The sequence below is a fragment of the Brassica napus genome, chromosome C5, assembly GCF_020379485.1.
Source record: "Brassica napus cultivar Da-Ae chromosome C5, Da-Ae, whole genome shotgun sequence".
NCBI classification, from domain to species: Eukaryota; Viridiplantae; Streptophyta; class Magnoliopsida; order Brassicales; family Brassicaceae; genus Brassica; species Brassica napus.
Genome location: NC_063448.1, coordinates 16,090,169 through 16,105,603, shown reverse-complemented (window position 1 = coordinate 16,105,603; position 15,435 = coordinate 16,090,169). Strand labels below are relative to the sequence as shown.

The 15,435-nt window shown below is 33.1% G+C and overlaps 2 protein-coding genes and 1 long non-coding RNA gene across 4 annotated transcripts; all 3 read left to right on the top strand.

The window, feature by feature from the left end:
* The first annotated feature begins 314 nt into the window (after positions 1-314).
* Positions 315-5,249, top strand: LOC106399518. Of its 2 annotated transcripts, XM_048758549.1 has the most exons (7): positions 317-968; positions 1,041-1,092; positions 1,171-1,260; positions 1,339-1,423; positions 1,509-1,573; positions 1,678-3,208; positions 4,662-5,249. In XM_048758549.1, exons 2-6 carry the CDS (start codon positions 1,051-1,053, stop codon positions 1,759-1,761), a joined length of 366 nt encoding a protein of 121 aa, XP_048614506.1. In that variant the 5' UTR covers positions 317-968; positions 1,041-1,050; the 3' UTR covers positions 1,762-3,208; positions 4,662-5,249. The 2 variants fall into 2 exon arrangements, with proteins under 2 accessions (XP_048614507.1, XP_048614506.1); XM_048758550.1 differs by having other exon boundaries at positions 315-1,092.
* LOC125587115 lies at positions 460-855 on the top strand. Its single transcript, XM_048757261.1, has one exon. The coding sequence runs from the start codon at positions 460-462 to the stop codon at positions 853-855; it is 396 nt and encodes a 131-aa protein (XP_048613218.1).
* Positions 5,250-8,547: 3,298 nt separating the features above from the next.
* LOC106398772 lies at positions 8,548-14,083 on the top strand. The gene is made up of 2 exons (XR_007323948.1): positions 8,548-10,983; positions 11,088-14,083. It is a non-coding gene; the product is annotated as an uncharacterized LOC106398772 (long non-coding RNA).
* Positions 14,084-15,435: the final 1,352 nt, after the last annotated feature.

The following is a 15,435-nucleotide window of genomic DNA, read 5'->3' as shown; positions in this document are numbered from 1 at the left end:
TTCGTTTGAAGACCGTCTCAAACTCCTCGCAGCTCGTTTGACTGATCAGGTAAACGTAAACCATGCACCAGTGGGATGATATGTGTTCTTTTGTTCAATGTGTTTTATTGATATGTGGAGTGATCAGGAAAACTGGTATATGTCATGGCACCTTGACATATTGATAGTTTGGGCATTAGCCAAGGTTGGAGAGTATTCAAAAGCTCATGAGTTACTCGAGGGTCTGAAGCTCCGGTTGGTGTGTCTTTATATTAGTCTACAGTTTCTGATAGACTAGAAATATTGTACTTTCCATATATTGTATAGATGCCCTAGTCATACGATTGTATATATACTTTACATAATGCAATATACCAAGGCAAGGGTTTTGCCAAGTAACATGGTATCAGAAGCCTACTAGCCGCCCTCTCTTCTTTTCTACTTCCTCTTCGTATCTTCTTCTTCTTCTTTCTCAAAATCATGGTTCTTACAACTGAAAAATCTTTTGGCGTTACACATATCAAGTCCTACATCCCTATCGTCTTAGATATGCAGAAGATGAATTATGATGCTTGGCGTGAATTAGTTGAGACCCACTGTCTCAGCTTTGGTGTTTCTGGCCACCTCGATGGCACTTCTCTACCGACGAATGCTGAAGACACACCATGGAAGGAACGTGATGGTCTCGTCAAGATGTGGATCTATGGTACCATCTCCTCTTCTCTCCTCGATACAGTCCTCAAAACTCGCTGCTCTGCTCGTGATCTATGGGTCACTATTGAGAATCTTTTCTGCGACAACAAAGAGGCCCGTGCTATTCAACTTGAAAACGAACTTCGATCTCTCACCATTGGCGATATGTCAGTCCATGATTAACAAACATACCTAGAGCACTTCACCTCAAGTCCTGCACGCTGGCACTACGCAAGGTAACGTCCCACCTGGACAAACCTCTAACTACGTCAACAACCGTGGAGACCAGCACCAAGGCAAGGGTTTTGCTAAGTAACAGTTTCTAATTGATGTACCAGATTTGTTGTGAACCTGTGTTGTTCATGCAGACTATCAAAGATGAACAAGAAGAAACAAGAGGTGATGAAGAGAGGGATTCAGGTTTGTTCCTCTCGTTTTTGAACTTCTTCTCTGTTCTTACAACTCCTCAATATCAGTCTTGTTTTCTTTTCATATTAGCTCGGAGAAGCTGTGTATGAATACGCAAAGGGTGACTACAAACAGGCTCTAGAACTGCTAGGTTCAGATTTTAACGCCTTTGGTTACAAGGTAAAATAAATCTACATCTAGTAACTCAAAAACTCTCTGGATCAAACACAATTGATTCTGTTTGATGGTTGATAATAGATCATTGGAGCATCAGATGAACAGATTGATGTCTTCAACGAAATATGGTGCCAGCTGTTGCTAAAGATAGGCCAATCCTCAACTGGTACGGCTTGTTGTAGAATCTTAAAAACAGTAATTACTTGTTTAGTATATAACTATGAACGCTTTTGGCTCTGATGTTATGCAAGCCAAAGGAGTGATAAAAGAGAGGATCAAGGTCAGAGATGGTGTTCCTTTCACGTGGCGTTTACTGGTAAATCATAATAATTCATTCTCAAGCAGGACCTCGCAGAGTTTTATCATGTGTCAATGGATGTTGATAATGAGAAAAAAACGATGTCGTGTTTGTGGTTGCAGGAGAAGAGTTGTGACATGGAAGGCAATGCAGAGGCTGAGAGTGCAGGAGAGAGAGCTAAGAAGCTGGAATCTTCTTATTTTTAACTATGCTGTTGCTTCTTGATAATAACTTAATATGGTGTTTACACGTTTCTAAGATGAAGAGTAAAATCCTTTGGAATAAGTGTGGTGTACATACTGTTTTAAAAGTAAAGAAGAAAGACTTTTACTTGTGGCTTTAAGTTTTCTGTAAATCCATATGTGATCTTTATATATATATTATAGCTTAAAAGATCTATCTTATGGCCACAATCTTCAATTCTATTACAATGCTTAGCTCCATTATAACAATAAACAGCAGTTTTTCCTATTGGTAGGTTTGCTATTACACAATCAAGTGTGACAGTATCAGGATTCAGGAGTGCATGCATACATTTTACAAACTAACAGCCAACTTTAATCAAAAGGTTGAACTGATTACATAAACTAACAATACAACTCTTGATCATACTCTAATGTAATAATATAAGAGAATTGTTAGCTAGAAACGGGTATTACCACGAAAAATAATAGCTCTGGAGGAGTTTTCTCTAGCGACAGTGCCAGCCATAAGCAGATGCCAAAATATGGATCTTTTCAGATAGAATTTTCAACGTGCATATGGTCAGGTCCACTCCTTTTTACACTTACAGCCCGTGTTTTCGAGAACTCAAGTCTTGGTCTTTTTGTCTCTCTTAAAATTATAGAAGTATCTTATCATTTTGAACATGTGTATTATTTTGCCATATTGTCTCTTAGTGACACTTGCTTTTTCTTTTGATTTTTTTTAGATTTAGTCTAGTTTTAAAATGTATTTTTTTCTAAGGTTGTGTAACATTTTCGTAATACTAATACGATCAGTATATAAATACGTATTAGTATTTATTTTTGTGGCAAAACAACTTGAGACTGATAATCCTATTGAAATTTACAACATTCTAAATGGTATGTGTAAATTATATGAAGTAAGATACTACATTTTCAAAACTCGTGTACGTCTTGAATAATCTATCTCTCTCAAAACTAATATTTTTATTCAAATAAAAACACAAATATAATTATATTTATACGTAATAATTCTCAAGTCAAGCGTCAACTCCTTTATTTTGTTAGTTAACAAATTATAACCATAAAAAAAAGGAAAGTACAATGCAATGCAACACACTGAGACCGAGTTTACCAAAACATGGTGTGCGGAGACCACTAAAACCAAAACCAACTAGTGACAAGTCGAACACAGCTTCAGCACTCTCTTTCTTATCTCGACCACTCTCTTGTTTTTGGCTTAAATAAGTATCTACCATATGTTTAATTCTCTCTTATCTCTACCTCTCTATACTATATATAAACGTATCAACGTGAGTCATAGTGATCAGCCAGGTTACAAGAGATACGTGTGAATTATTAAAGATGTCGTCTTCTATAGTTTCTTCAGTGCTATTTCTTCTTCTCCTGGTCTTTTCCCTTCATATGGATGACGCATCTGGTGCTCAAACTGAAATCCGTAAACTTAGTGAGCTTTTTCTTTTCTTCATCTTTTTACTTATTTACATTTAGGGGAATTGGGTTCCATATACATAAGATAAAAGAAAACTAATGTTATAACCATAAGAACAACTTGGTTATGATATTCTAAATATTTTACATAATAAGACATTTTCTACTCTTAGACATTCCCAACAGTTGCTCACATACATGTACTTTTGTTTTTTTCTTTCCCTTCTCATTTTATTTGATATGTATCTATCTAATTAAATATAATCTATTTAAATAATTATGCTAATAAAAACATATACATTTTTCTATATTATATGATATAACTAATTTTTTTTCTAAAACAGACATATATTTCTCATAAAAATTATATTTCTGTTTTTTCATAACTTGTTTGTTGTGTTCTATTTTATAAAAAAAACATAGAATAAAAATATAATTTTATAAAAATAACCATATGTTAACATTATTTCATGGGTAGTTCTTTGACAATCTCATCATGTTGAAATCTCTTAATCTCAAACTTTACTATATGCAAAGAATAATACATCTCAGATGAAATATATAATTTTTTCTTAACAATTATTGTACTTACCGAAGAAACTATTATATTTTATAAATATAGTATAGAATGTTAAAATCCTCTTCCCTTCTCCCATTCCCCTCTTCCTCCCCCGCTCCCCCTCATCTTCCTCCTCCTTCATCCCCTCATCCTCCTCCCTTCCCCCCTTCTCATCCCCCTCCTCCTCCTCATCATCTTCCTCATTCCTCTTCTTTCGTATTCCTCCTCCAAATAGTATATAGTATATAGTTCAATATAAACTATTTATTATCATATATAGTATAGTATTATTTTTTTATTTTCACATACTCCAATAGATGCGTAGATAAAAAGAAAGTGGTCCAACTTTACTTATAATTATCACATCGAAAAAAAACACTGTAAAATGAGTATATTCTTTATTTTGTGAACCCTTTATGAATATATCCAACAAATTGTCCCTAAATGTTATTACTAGTATAAGACAATGTTAATCGATAACATTAAAAGATTTTGATCCAGGTACAAGTATTCACATACGTTTTTCTTTGGATTTATTCTATAATTTGGGGAAACCATACCTTCCTACATCGCTTTTTCAAAACCATATTCTAATAAGTCGTTTATTCCAGATTAATAAAAAACATATCTTCTTGTATTAAAGAATAATAACCTAAATTTTAATCATTGTTTTAACTTTTATAAAATATAGTTCTAACTTCTATCTATATATGTGATTTCTTTAAAATTTCGTTGTTTGTGAAGTATGTATTTTTTTTTTTTTTGTAACACAAGTGAAGTATGTTATTTAGTTACGTACTTACTATTTCACTTTGTTACTTTAGTTCAATATACAGAAAGCTTTTATTTACCAAAGATATTATAAAAAGGCTTGTTGGTGCTATTAATTGCATTTGTATGCGTGATGCAGAAGAGTCGGTCAAGAAGATCAGAATTTTGGAAGGAGGTGAAAACAGAAGCTCCAAAACGGCGGCTGGAGGGAGCACAACGAAGCGTTGCAAGGGCCTCGCCAAAACATTTAAAAACATGGCGACCACTTATCGTCCTGGCCATGGTCAGTTCCGTCCTCTTTCAGGAGTATACTTGTCTTCTCCCTGTCAGCCCTGCCCCCCGCGCTCCTTCAACTGTTTTTCTTTTAGTTGCGTTACCACCGTACACTGTCAATCCATCAACGGCTCAACACCTACGTGCACACGCTCCGAGAAATGTACACGCATACAGCCTGGCCATTGATCAGATTATAAAACTTCAAACTATATATATATCGTGTTATTTTTATTTTTTTTTCTATGGTTCTCCGTTTCAATACATATGTTTCGTGCTGTATTGTCATATATATTTTAGATTTATCATTTATCAGATGTAAAATCTGATACTTGTTGTATGAGGGAAAATTGTCTATTCCCCTATAAACTAGTTGTTCCCGGTTTTTTCACACACAAACTTTAAAGTCATGTCAAAAACCACATGAACAACAGAAAAATTGGTTCTTCCCCTATGAACTAATTGTTCCTGGTTTTTTCACACATGAACTTTTAAATTATGTCAAAAACCATATGAACAACTCTATTTTTTGAATTACATACACAAACTATCGATTTTAAACTAATTCCCCTAAAACCGTAAACGTGTTATTTGAAAGTTAACTTAGTTTATGACAGATGGAGAACCGGTTTAATTTGAGTTGATAAAAAAAAATACTATTTCGTTTTATTCTTTTTTTTTTCAATTGCTCATTTTCTTCATAAATCGTTTTATTTTCCAACATCAATTGGAGATACTGCATCGATTTTATAGTTCCTTGTGGCAATACATGGAGATTGGTAAGCTAGTAGTTGATGCTCTTATTTCTTTATGCATCATGTAAAACGTTTTATTCTTCTGCAGAATAATAAATTTTATCCCCAATCGATGATAAAACGATTTCTGAAGAAAAGCAGTTGACTAAAAAAGAAAAAAAAGAATAAATTGGCTCTCCACCTGTCATAAATCAAGTTGACGTTTAAATAGCACTGTTTACGGTTTCATGGGAATTAATTTAAAATCGATAGTTTGTGTATGTAATTCAAAAAATAGAGTTGTTCATGTGGTTTTTGGCATGGATTAAAGTTTGTGTGTGAAAAAACCAGGAACAAGTAGTTCATAGGGGAATAAACCATTTTTCCGCTGTTCATGTAGTTTTTGGCATAACTTAAAAGTTCGTGTGTGAAAAAACCGGGAACAATTAGTTTATATAGGAATATGCCATTTTCCCTTGTGTATGATATATCCTCTCTCTATATTAATCCCGAAGTATTACTAACATGTTTGTGTTTTCGTAGCCACTTGTCATCAATAGGATGATTATTAGAATTTTTAGAAAAATAAATTGGTGTATATAAATATATATTATATTTTTTTATTAAACTAATTATCAAATTGATTAATATATATATATATATATGATAATTAATGATTATGAATGATACATATTTGATAACAATTTTTGTATTTTTTTAATTTTATATTATTAAAAATATTAAACAATCACATTAAGTATATAATAAAAAATTAATTTTTTTCTTATATTTTATATTTTGAATTTTTTAAAACGATTATAAATTATTATTATTATTTTTTTAGACATCACTCTGTGAACCACTCTGTAGGTTCTTGATCCATGTGAACAACAAACGACGGTTGCTTCCTGACACTGCATGCTAGGCTATCCACTCTTCAATTTTGCGTCCTTGGTACATAGATAATCTCTAATCGTGTGAAACCTTCTTTCAGAGTTTTAATATCTTCCAAATAATTTACAAATACTGGCCATTCTTCTCGTTCCGAAACCATCTTCTGATTATAAATTATTAAAAATGGTAAAAATCTCACATTGAAAATTTTGTGACCAATAGTTTAACTTTTTTTTGTTCAAGTAAGATACAAATGATCATAAGTTGTATGAATATGAAGTCTCATTAATAAATATTTATATTATATGTATATGTATATATTAATATCATTTAAATTAAATTATATATTATATATTATATAAAATATATAAATATGTTAATTTAAAATTTTGCATTGAAAAAATATTGAGATCTGAATATTTTAATTTTAAAATTTGTATTAAAAATCTCACATTAAATTTTTTTGTGATTAACGATTTAAATTTTTGTTACAACAAATATACAAATATTAATAAAATCATATGAGTAGGAAGTGTTAATGATAAATTATTTATATTAAAATTTATTATATATCTATGTCAGTATCATGAAAGTTTAATTATATACCATATAAAGTAAATAAAATGATTATTTTGATTTATTTACCAAAAACATGATTGTAAACAAACAAAAGGTATTGGTTTTGATTTATGTGCTTACTTTAATGTATATACTTTTATGTATACAAATTATTTTTAAATAGTTATTTTCTAATATGTTATTTGATCCTAACAATCTCGAAAATACACTTCTTCAAATCTTAAGTGATTTTTAATATTGGAAGCACTACATATATATATATATATATTATTTCATTCATATTAAATAATTTTGTCTTGATTTTTATTCCTAAAAATCTTTTAATTAAATATCATGACAAGATTCTAATCACCTCTTTTTGAGTTTGTTCGAAGAATGAGAGATTTGATAATTCGTCTAATATTTCTTTCTCCCTAATACCCTATTTACCTATTATAATTATAACAATGAGAGATTTAAACTATTTATTATAGGTTTTCTGGTTTATCATTTAATAAATCAAACAGTTTTTAGTTTATACATAGTTTACATATACTAGAATGGTAAAGTATTATATATATTTTTAACGGTATACTTTTGAGTAACTAAACCTCAAAAGCGTAGGTTAAGAAGATAAGTAATGTTATTGTTGTTCTAGAATTAAATGATTTTTAGACCTAACTGGTGAATTTATACTAGATAGACATTTATATTTTGAGTCAATACTTATATTTTATAACAACTTGATATATTAGATTTGAACACTAACATGTGAATAGAGTTTGCCGGTGATTTTCTTCAAAAAAATAATTCTTAAATATGTATTTAGAGTGGAGCTAATTTTTATAAATCTCTATCTTTTTAAATTGACATTTATGTAATTCACCAAATTCACAAAAGAAGTTAAAAAAGAAACAAAACTTATATTAATGAAACAAAAACAAGAACGAAAGCACAATTTTATAGAGGTAAAAATGAAATAACTTATGAAGAGTCAATAGTAAAAAAATCGAGAGCATAAAACCTAATCCTCTTTTGTCATTTTACAATCAATGATGCCTATCTAATTTTGGTGATTTGTGTAAACCACAAACCTTAATTTTCTTTTGTGCATATGAAATCTTAAAAATAATTAAAATGAGCTGTAATAATTTAAGTCTTCAACAATGATGATACATTTAAGAAACCAACATTTATATTCTTCATTTTACAATCGATAAAAATTGTAGTGTTGAAAAATGTTGAAACCATTAAAAAACAAAAATTAGTATAAAAAACTCACACCGCACATACATGCGAATTATCATTGGTATGTTAGTATCCGTTGAACTTTTTATATGTTGGCGTTGTTAGTTGGATATATAAGATTATAACACTTTTATATCTATGGACCATACATGGCTAATCTCGGTGGATAAAGAAACTGTAACATCCGATTTTTAGTATATGTGAAAAGGTTTAAAAGAACTGATTTGACTAACTATGTCACCAAAGTTGAGTTATTTTATTCTTCACATATATGTTTATAACTCCAAGATTAAGCGTAGTTGGACTAGAGTAGTGAAAGGATGAGTAACCTATCGAGAAGCGATTCGCGATACCGTGCGAGCTAAGGAGGCCAAAGCACGGAGAAAAGTCGGATGATAATTTCAGGGTCAATAAACAAGACATCCAGGTCCTAGAAAAATTAACGCACCGTCTGTCGGATAGTTTGGAGTCCACGGGCCGAGGTGGGTGGCCCACTAGCCGTGGGCGGTCGGAGCGTTACAAGATTTTCAGTCAATGGCTAATGGGCCACTACCCCCGCTCTCTCGGCCCGTGGCCTTATCCCGTCCGACGGGGGGAGGGGGGGGGGAGGGGGTGCATTAATTTTTTCGAAGGTTCGAAATTATTGTTTACTGACCCTGCAATCACCACCTGACATTTTTCCGTGTTTTGGCCTCACTCGAACGGTATCGCGTATCGCGAATCACTTTTTGATAGGTTACCTATCCTTTCACTATTCCAGCCCAAACACGTTTAACCATAAAGTTCTAAACGGATGTGTAACGGAAAAAGTAAATCAACTTTGATGACATAGGTAACCAAATCAATTTTCTTAAACTTTTTTACAAATACCAGAAATCGGAATGTTACAGAAACGCTATATCTTTCCCAGTACTAACGTTTTCCAATTAACGAGGGGTAAGTCGAGCTATATATATGCATAAGTTAGTTCTTCAGATCTTGGAAAATCGAAACTAAGCACAAAAGTCGCGTTCCTCTAAAGAAGAACAAAATATGTAGTAAAAAGAAGCAAAGGTTATTTTTGAATTTATGGGACCATTGAGAGCCAATTTGTATGCCTGCCATAAATTCAGTCTTGCAATGATATTTTATATACTTAAAACAAGCATGACCAAATACATAGATTTTATCTGGTTAATATTTGTAGGTTCTACCTATGAATCAAGAAGAAAGTTACATACAGGGTATGCATGCCTTCCCATTGTTAGAACTTGGTCGAATGGAAGAAGATGCTGCAGCTTCCAGAAAAGGCTATGAGATTAACAAAAAGGGTGCCTGGGCACATCACTGTGTGAGTATCTCAAACAATTCAACATTTTTGCATCTATTTTTCTCAATTTCCATGTAAGACTTATCACTCAGTTGTTCTTTATCTATCATACTTTTTGTTGAAGCAGTTGTGTCATGTTCTTGAACATGAATGTCAGTTTAAAGAAGCAGTAGAGTTCATGGAAGAACTCGCAGAATCTTGGCACTCTTGCTCATCATTCTTGTAAAGCATTTCCTTAAGGCTCTGTCACATGTTACAAAGCTCTTCTCTTATCATCTAGAGTCGCTGATAAACATTAAAACATGTATAAAAATTTCAGGTATACACATAATTGGTGGCATCTTGCTCTCTGTTACTTGGAAGGAGGGTCACCAATGAGCAAAATAGAGGAGATTTAAGATAATCACATCTGGAAAGAACTGGAGAAAGACGACGCTGTTCTTCCTGAAGTAATCCTTTTTGGATTGGGAACTTTTATGCTTTTACTTCCCTCTATCCAATACTCAAATGTCTGCATCTATATAGGTTTATCTCAATGCTATTGGTTTGTTATTGCGCTTGGATGTAAGAGATGCTCTTAAAGGTTCGATTGGAGACCGTCTTAAACTTCTTGCAGATCGTTTGACTGATCAGGTAAGCTATTCACTAGTGGGATGATATGTCTTCCTTTGTTCAATTGGTTTTATTGATATTTGGAATGATCAGTTGGTCTCTCGGCTTTAACATCTTAGGAAAACTGGTATATGTCATGGCACCTTGTCACATTGATAGTTTGGGGATTAGCCAAGGTTGGAGAGTCTTCAAGATTTGAATTTATGTTAGTGTACAGTGTCTAGTTGATACCAGATTTGTTGTGAATCTGTGTTTGTTGTTGCAGATTATCGAAGATGAACAAGAAGAAACAACAAGTGATGCAGAAAGGGGTTCAGATTTGTTTTCCCATCTTTGATCTTCTTCTCCATCCAAACAACTCCTCAATATGATTCTTGTTTTCTTTTCATATCAGCTCGGAGAAGCTGTCTGTGAATACGCAAAGGGTAACTACAAAAAACAGGCTCTAGAACTACTTGGTTCAGATTTTAACGCCTTTGGTTACAAGGTAAAAATAACTCCATCTAGTAACTCAAAAACTCTCTGGTTTAAACACAATTGATTATAATTTTTGTTTTAACTGTTTGATGGTTGATGGTAGGTCATTGGGGCATCAGATGAACAGATTGATGTTTTCAACGAAATGTGGTGCCAGCTGCTGCTTAAGACAGGCCAATCCAAGAATGGTACGGCTTGTTGTAGAGTCTTTAAATCAGTTTCATTAAATAATTATCTTGTTTAGTATATAACAATGAACGCTCTTGACTATGACTCTATGATGTATGCAAGCCAAAGAAGTGATAAGAGAGAGGATCAAGGTCAGAGATGGTGTTCCTTTCATGTGGCGTTTGCTGGTAAAATATAACAATGCATTCTCAGGCAGGATTTCACATAGTTTTATCATGTGTCAATGGAATTTGGTGATGAGAAAAAAACTATGTCGTGTTTGTGGTTGCAGGAGAAGAGTTATACCATGGTAGGCGATGCAGAGGCTGAGAGTGCAGGAGAGAGAGAGCTAAGAAGCTTGAATCTTCTTATTTCTAACTCTGCTTCTTCTTCTTCTTCTTGATAATAACTTAATAAGGTGCTTACACGTTTCTAAGATAAAAGAGGAAAATCCTTTAGAATAAGTGTGGTGTACATACTTTTTTAAAAGTAAAGAAGAAACACTTTTACTTGTAGCCAGTAAACAATAGTTTTGAGAATAACATTTTGACACTATTTTCAACCGTTTTCAGTTTTGAGGCTGGAACAAGTGGTAACCTATTGGCTGAATTAGAAAAGAAAGAAAGAGTTTACATCATTAGTATGGAATTTATGCTTTTGGCTGAACTGAAATAATTTACACAAAGCCTTGCATATTGCTATTTTTTTTTTGGGAGAAAAGGCATAACGTTGCATATTGCTCGTACACAATTAAGTGTGACAGTATCAGGAGTGCATACTACACACAACTTTTCGATCATCATATAATGTAATAACGGAAAGGGTTGTCCACTATAAACGGATATTTTCACGAAAATAATAGTTCTGGCGTCGTTTTCCAGCGACAGTGCCAGCCAAAATACGGAATATTCAAAGCGAATATGGTTCACTCCTTTTTTCATAAATGGCCGTTTGTTCGAGGATTCGAGACTTGGTCTTTGTCTCTCTTATAAACGTATCTTATCATTTTGAATGTGTGTATTACTTTCCCATACTGTCTCTTAGTGACAAGTTGACCGAGTTTACTAAACCATGGTGTAAGGAGACCACTGAAACCAAAACCAACTAGTGACAACTCAGTCGACCACAGACAGCTTCAGCACTCTCTTTCTTATCTCGACCTTTCTTCTTCTTTATTTGGCTTAATTAAGTAAGTCTCTACCGTATGTTTTAATTCTCCCTTTTCTCTGCCTCTCTATTCTATATATAAACGTATCATTGCGAGTCATAGTGATCAGATCAATATAGGAGAGACTTGTTAATTATTAGAGATGTTGTCTTCTCTAGTTTCTTCAATGCTATTTCTTCTTCTCCTGGTGTTTTTGCTTCATATGGATGACGCATTTTGTGCTCAGACTGAGATTCGTAAACTTAGTGAGCCTTTTCTTTTCTTTATCTATGGTTTATTATTAGTAAAAGACATGTTAACATTAAAATATTTGATCCAGGCACAAGTGTTCACATACTTTTTGTTCGTTAGATTTAATTATATATTTGAGAAAATCATATCTTCCTACGTCTCTTTTTACCACATTCAGATATGAAGGAGTATATTTTCAAGATTAATAGAAAAAATCATATCTTCTATTGATAATTTAAATCATTTTGATCATTTTTAACTATTATATAATCCATCTTTTAAAGTATATCTTTGATTATCAGATAGTTGATCACTTTGCTTATAGCTAGTTATTACAATTGTCAATACTTTTTTTTCCCCTATTTTGTTTTCATGTTTTTTTAAAAAAATCTATGTTTAAAATGTTATATTTTACTATGTTTTATTTAATAACAAAATTTTCAATTTTAATAAAAAATGTAATATTATTTTATTTTTAAGAACCCAAAATAAGAGACTTGCAATGAAGACATAAATTTTTTAAGTTTCTTAACTAAGTCTCTTAATCAACTTTATTCCTTAAATACTATTAAAAAACAACTAAGAGACCCTTAATGAGTATTAGGATAAAGATGCTCTAAGTTCTTCAGATCTTGGAAAACCGAATCCAAGCACATATATACTAGTCCAAGGAGCATAGACTCATGTTCCTCTATAGAACATATAACTCATGACTTACCAAAACGAAATCTGTAGTAAAAAGAAGCAAAGGCTATGTTTGCATATATGGGACTATTGAGAACCCATTTTTATGCCTTCATAACTTGAGTCTTGCAATAGAATCCGATTTCATATTTTATATATATATTAAGAATAAGCATGAACAAATACATAGATTTTATTAAAAGAAAAACTATAACATGTTATCTTTTGAACTTATATTAAGAGAAAACTGTAACATATATTTTCTGTTTTTTTTTTTTTTTGATGATTATGGATACTTTGGTCCACTTTCTTTGTTTTTCCGGTTATCGTAACAAGGACATTCTTTTTTATTTCCATATGTTCCTGACGGTACGCACAAACATTTTTTACAACAATAGTTGCAGAAAAATAAACATGGTTTCTTATGAGATGTCGCTGAATATCGAAAATCACATGCTTTCGGACATCCTTCACAAAAATATTTAGATAAATTTGAAATTCTTAAAAAAGATCTCGTTTTATAAAATTTGTTAATAGTATAAAAACTAGAGTAAATATAATTTTAAACAATTTTACCTTCTATAGAGTGAACCCTCTCCTACCATCTGAAATATTTTGGGTACACCCATTAGTTTGTTAATGACACAAATTGAGCATAGTATAATTTACACAGACATAAAATACAGATCCATTCTTATATTATTATATACATTGATTTTATCATTTATAAAGATATACAGTATGGGCTAGGCATGGGCGTTCGGGTCTTCGGGTCGGGTTCGGACCGGTTCTTTTCGGATGCAGATCTTTTCGGGTCATAAATATTTAGACTCAATAGGTACTTAAAAATTTTCGGTTCGGGTTCGGATCGGTTCTTCTCGGGTCCGGGTCGGTTCGGGTCTATATTTAAAATACCCATAAAATATCCGTAGTTTCTTGGGTCCATATCGGGTATGGATCGGGTTCGGGTATTTAGAATCTGAAAAAAACATGATATACCAAATTTCATCAACTTTAGTTGAATATTTGTCATATATATCTAAAATTTTATAAAACAACTTAAATGAAACTATTAATAATTAAAATAAAACATTTTAAAACTCTAAATTTTACATTTTAAAGCTTTATATTACTTAAAAAATGTTAAAAAATAATAGCAAATGTTGTTCACAAAAGATATTTAAACTAAATCATAAAATAATATATATAAAATAGAACACAAAAACATCATATACATGTTTTTAAGTCGGGTACAAATCGGTTATTATCGGGTCGGGTCTATTTGGATCGGTTTTTTTCGGGTTCGGGTCTATTCGGATCGTTTTTTTTTTGGTTAAAAAAATTTAGACCCAAAAGGTACTTGTAAATTTTTGGTCCGGTTCCGGATCGGATATTATTGGGTCGGTTCTGGTTCGGGTCTTCGGGTCCATGTTAAAATGCTCAAAAAGTAGGTGATGGATTTTCGAGTTCCTCAGCCTATATAAAAAAACATATATGAATATAAAAAGTGATTTTTTTATAAAATCATAAACCAAAAGAAAAAGAAAATCTACTTTATTGATAGTGTGAGTGAAACACGTGTAGACGCCGCACAGTGAAACCCTAGCTCCGGTGGTCGGATTTAACGGCACCGGAGGCGTATTCCTTCTACTTTCTCTCGTTTTCAATCGCTTTCAACCTACCATGTCTTAGCCTCGGTTGATATATATGGATTTCTGTGTTTGCTGAAGAGCTCTCCGGATGATCTTTAGTGTCGGACGGTGATGTTCTCGGTTTCTTATGGAGATACGACGAGACCCAAGGCGAGGTGGTAGGGTGAGAGTCGGCTTTTAGAACCGAAGACTGTACGAATATAGAGTCCCAGGATACAACCATGGCAGACGAATCACGCCTCACTCGTGATCGCCCTATCGAACTATAAACTCTACGAAACACTCTCTAGACTTACGTTGAGGGATCTGGTAGACGAATTTACAAAGAAGAGAAGACGAGCCATTTTCCGTAACTAATGCCGCACGTGCGCACGTTGGCGGAAATCTCGCGAGGATCTCGGAGGCGAGGCGTTACGAAACTTCCTCCGCAAGATCTTTTCTCGTTTAAACTTATCGTCAAGAAGAGAGACAGCGTGTTGTTTTTAAACGAACTACGTGTTGTTTAAAATAAAACGTTGAGCTTAACTTGGTCCAAAAAGAATATTCTTATCGGGCCGGAAGCCCTCCACCAAGACCCAAGACCCAAGACCCAAGACCCAAGACCCAAGACCCAAGACCCAAGACCCAAGACCCAAGCCCACGCCGAGCCGAGCCGAGCCGAGCCGGCCGGACGGCGGCGGCGGCGCGCGCGTGGGGAGTTCTCTCTTCCTCTGAGCTGTTTAACCTCTCATGTCATGAAGACATATATATACTCCTCAAAATCAACTCTCCCAACCAATGTGGGATGTTGTTAACTTCATTTCATTAAAGCCAACAAGGCTTTTTATAAGAACCCATAGGCCCATTTCGTTTTCACATTTTGCCATATATTATTTGAGCCATTAGGCTTAATAATTAGGCCCAAC

Excerpts from the sequence above, each read along its gene's own strand:
- LOC125587115 (XM_048757261.1), top strand. The coding sequence starts at position 460 with ATGGTTCTTACAACTGAAAAATCTTTTGGCGTTACACATATCAAGTCC.
- LOC106399518 (XM_048758550.1), top strand. The coding sequence starts at position 1,051 with ATGAACAAGAAGAAACAAGAGGTGATGAAGAGAGGGATTCAG. Across the intron at positions 1,093-1,170 it reads TGATGAAGAGAGGGATTCAG|CTCGGAGAAGCTGTGTATGA; the intron begins GTTTGTTCCTCT and ends TTTTCATATTAG. Across the intron at positions 1,261-1,338 it reads TTAACGCCTTTGGTTACAAG|ATCATTGGAGCATCAGATGA; the intron begins GTAAAATAAATC and ends GGTTGATAATAG.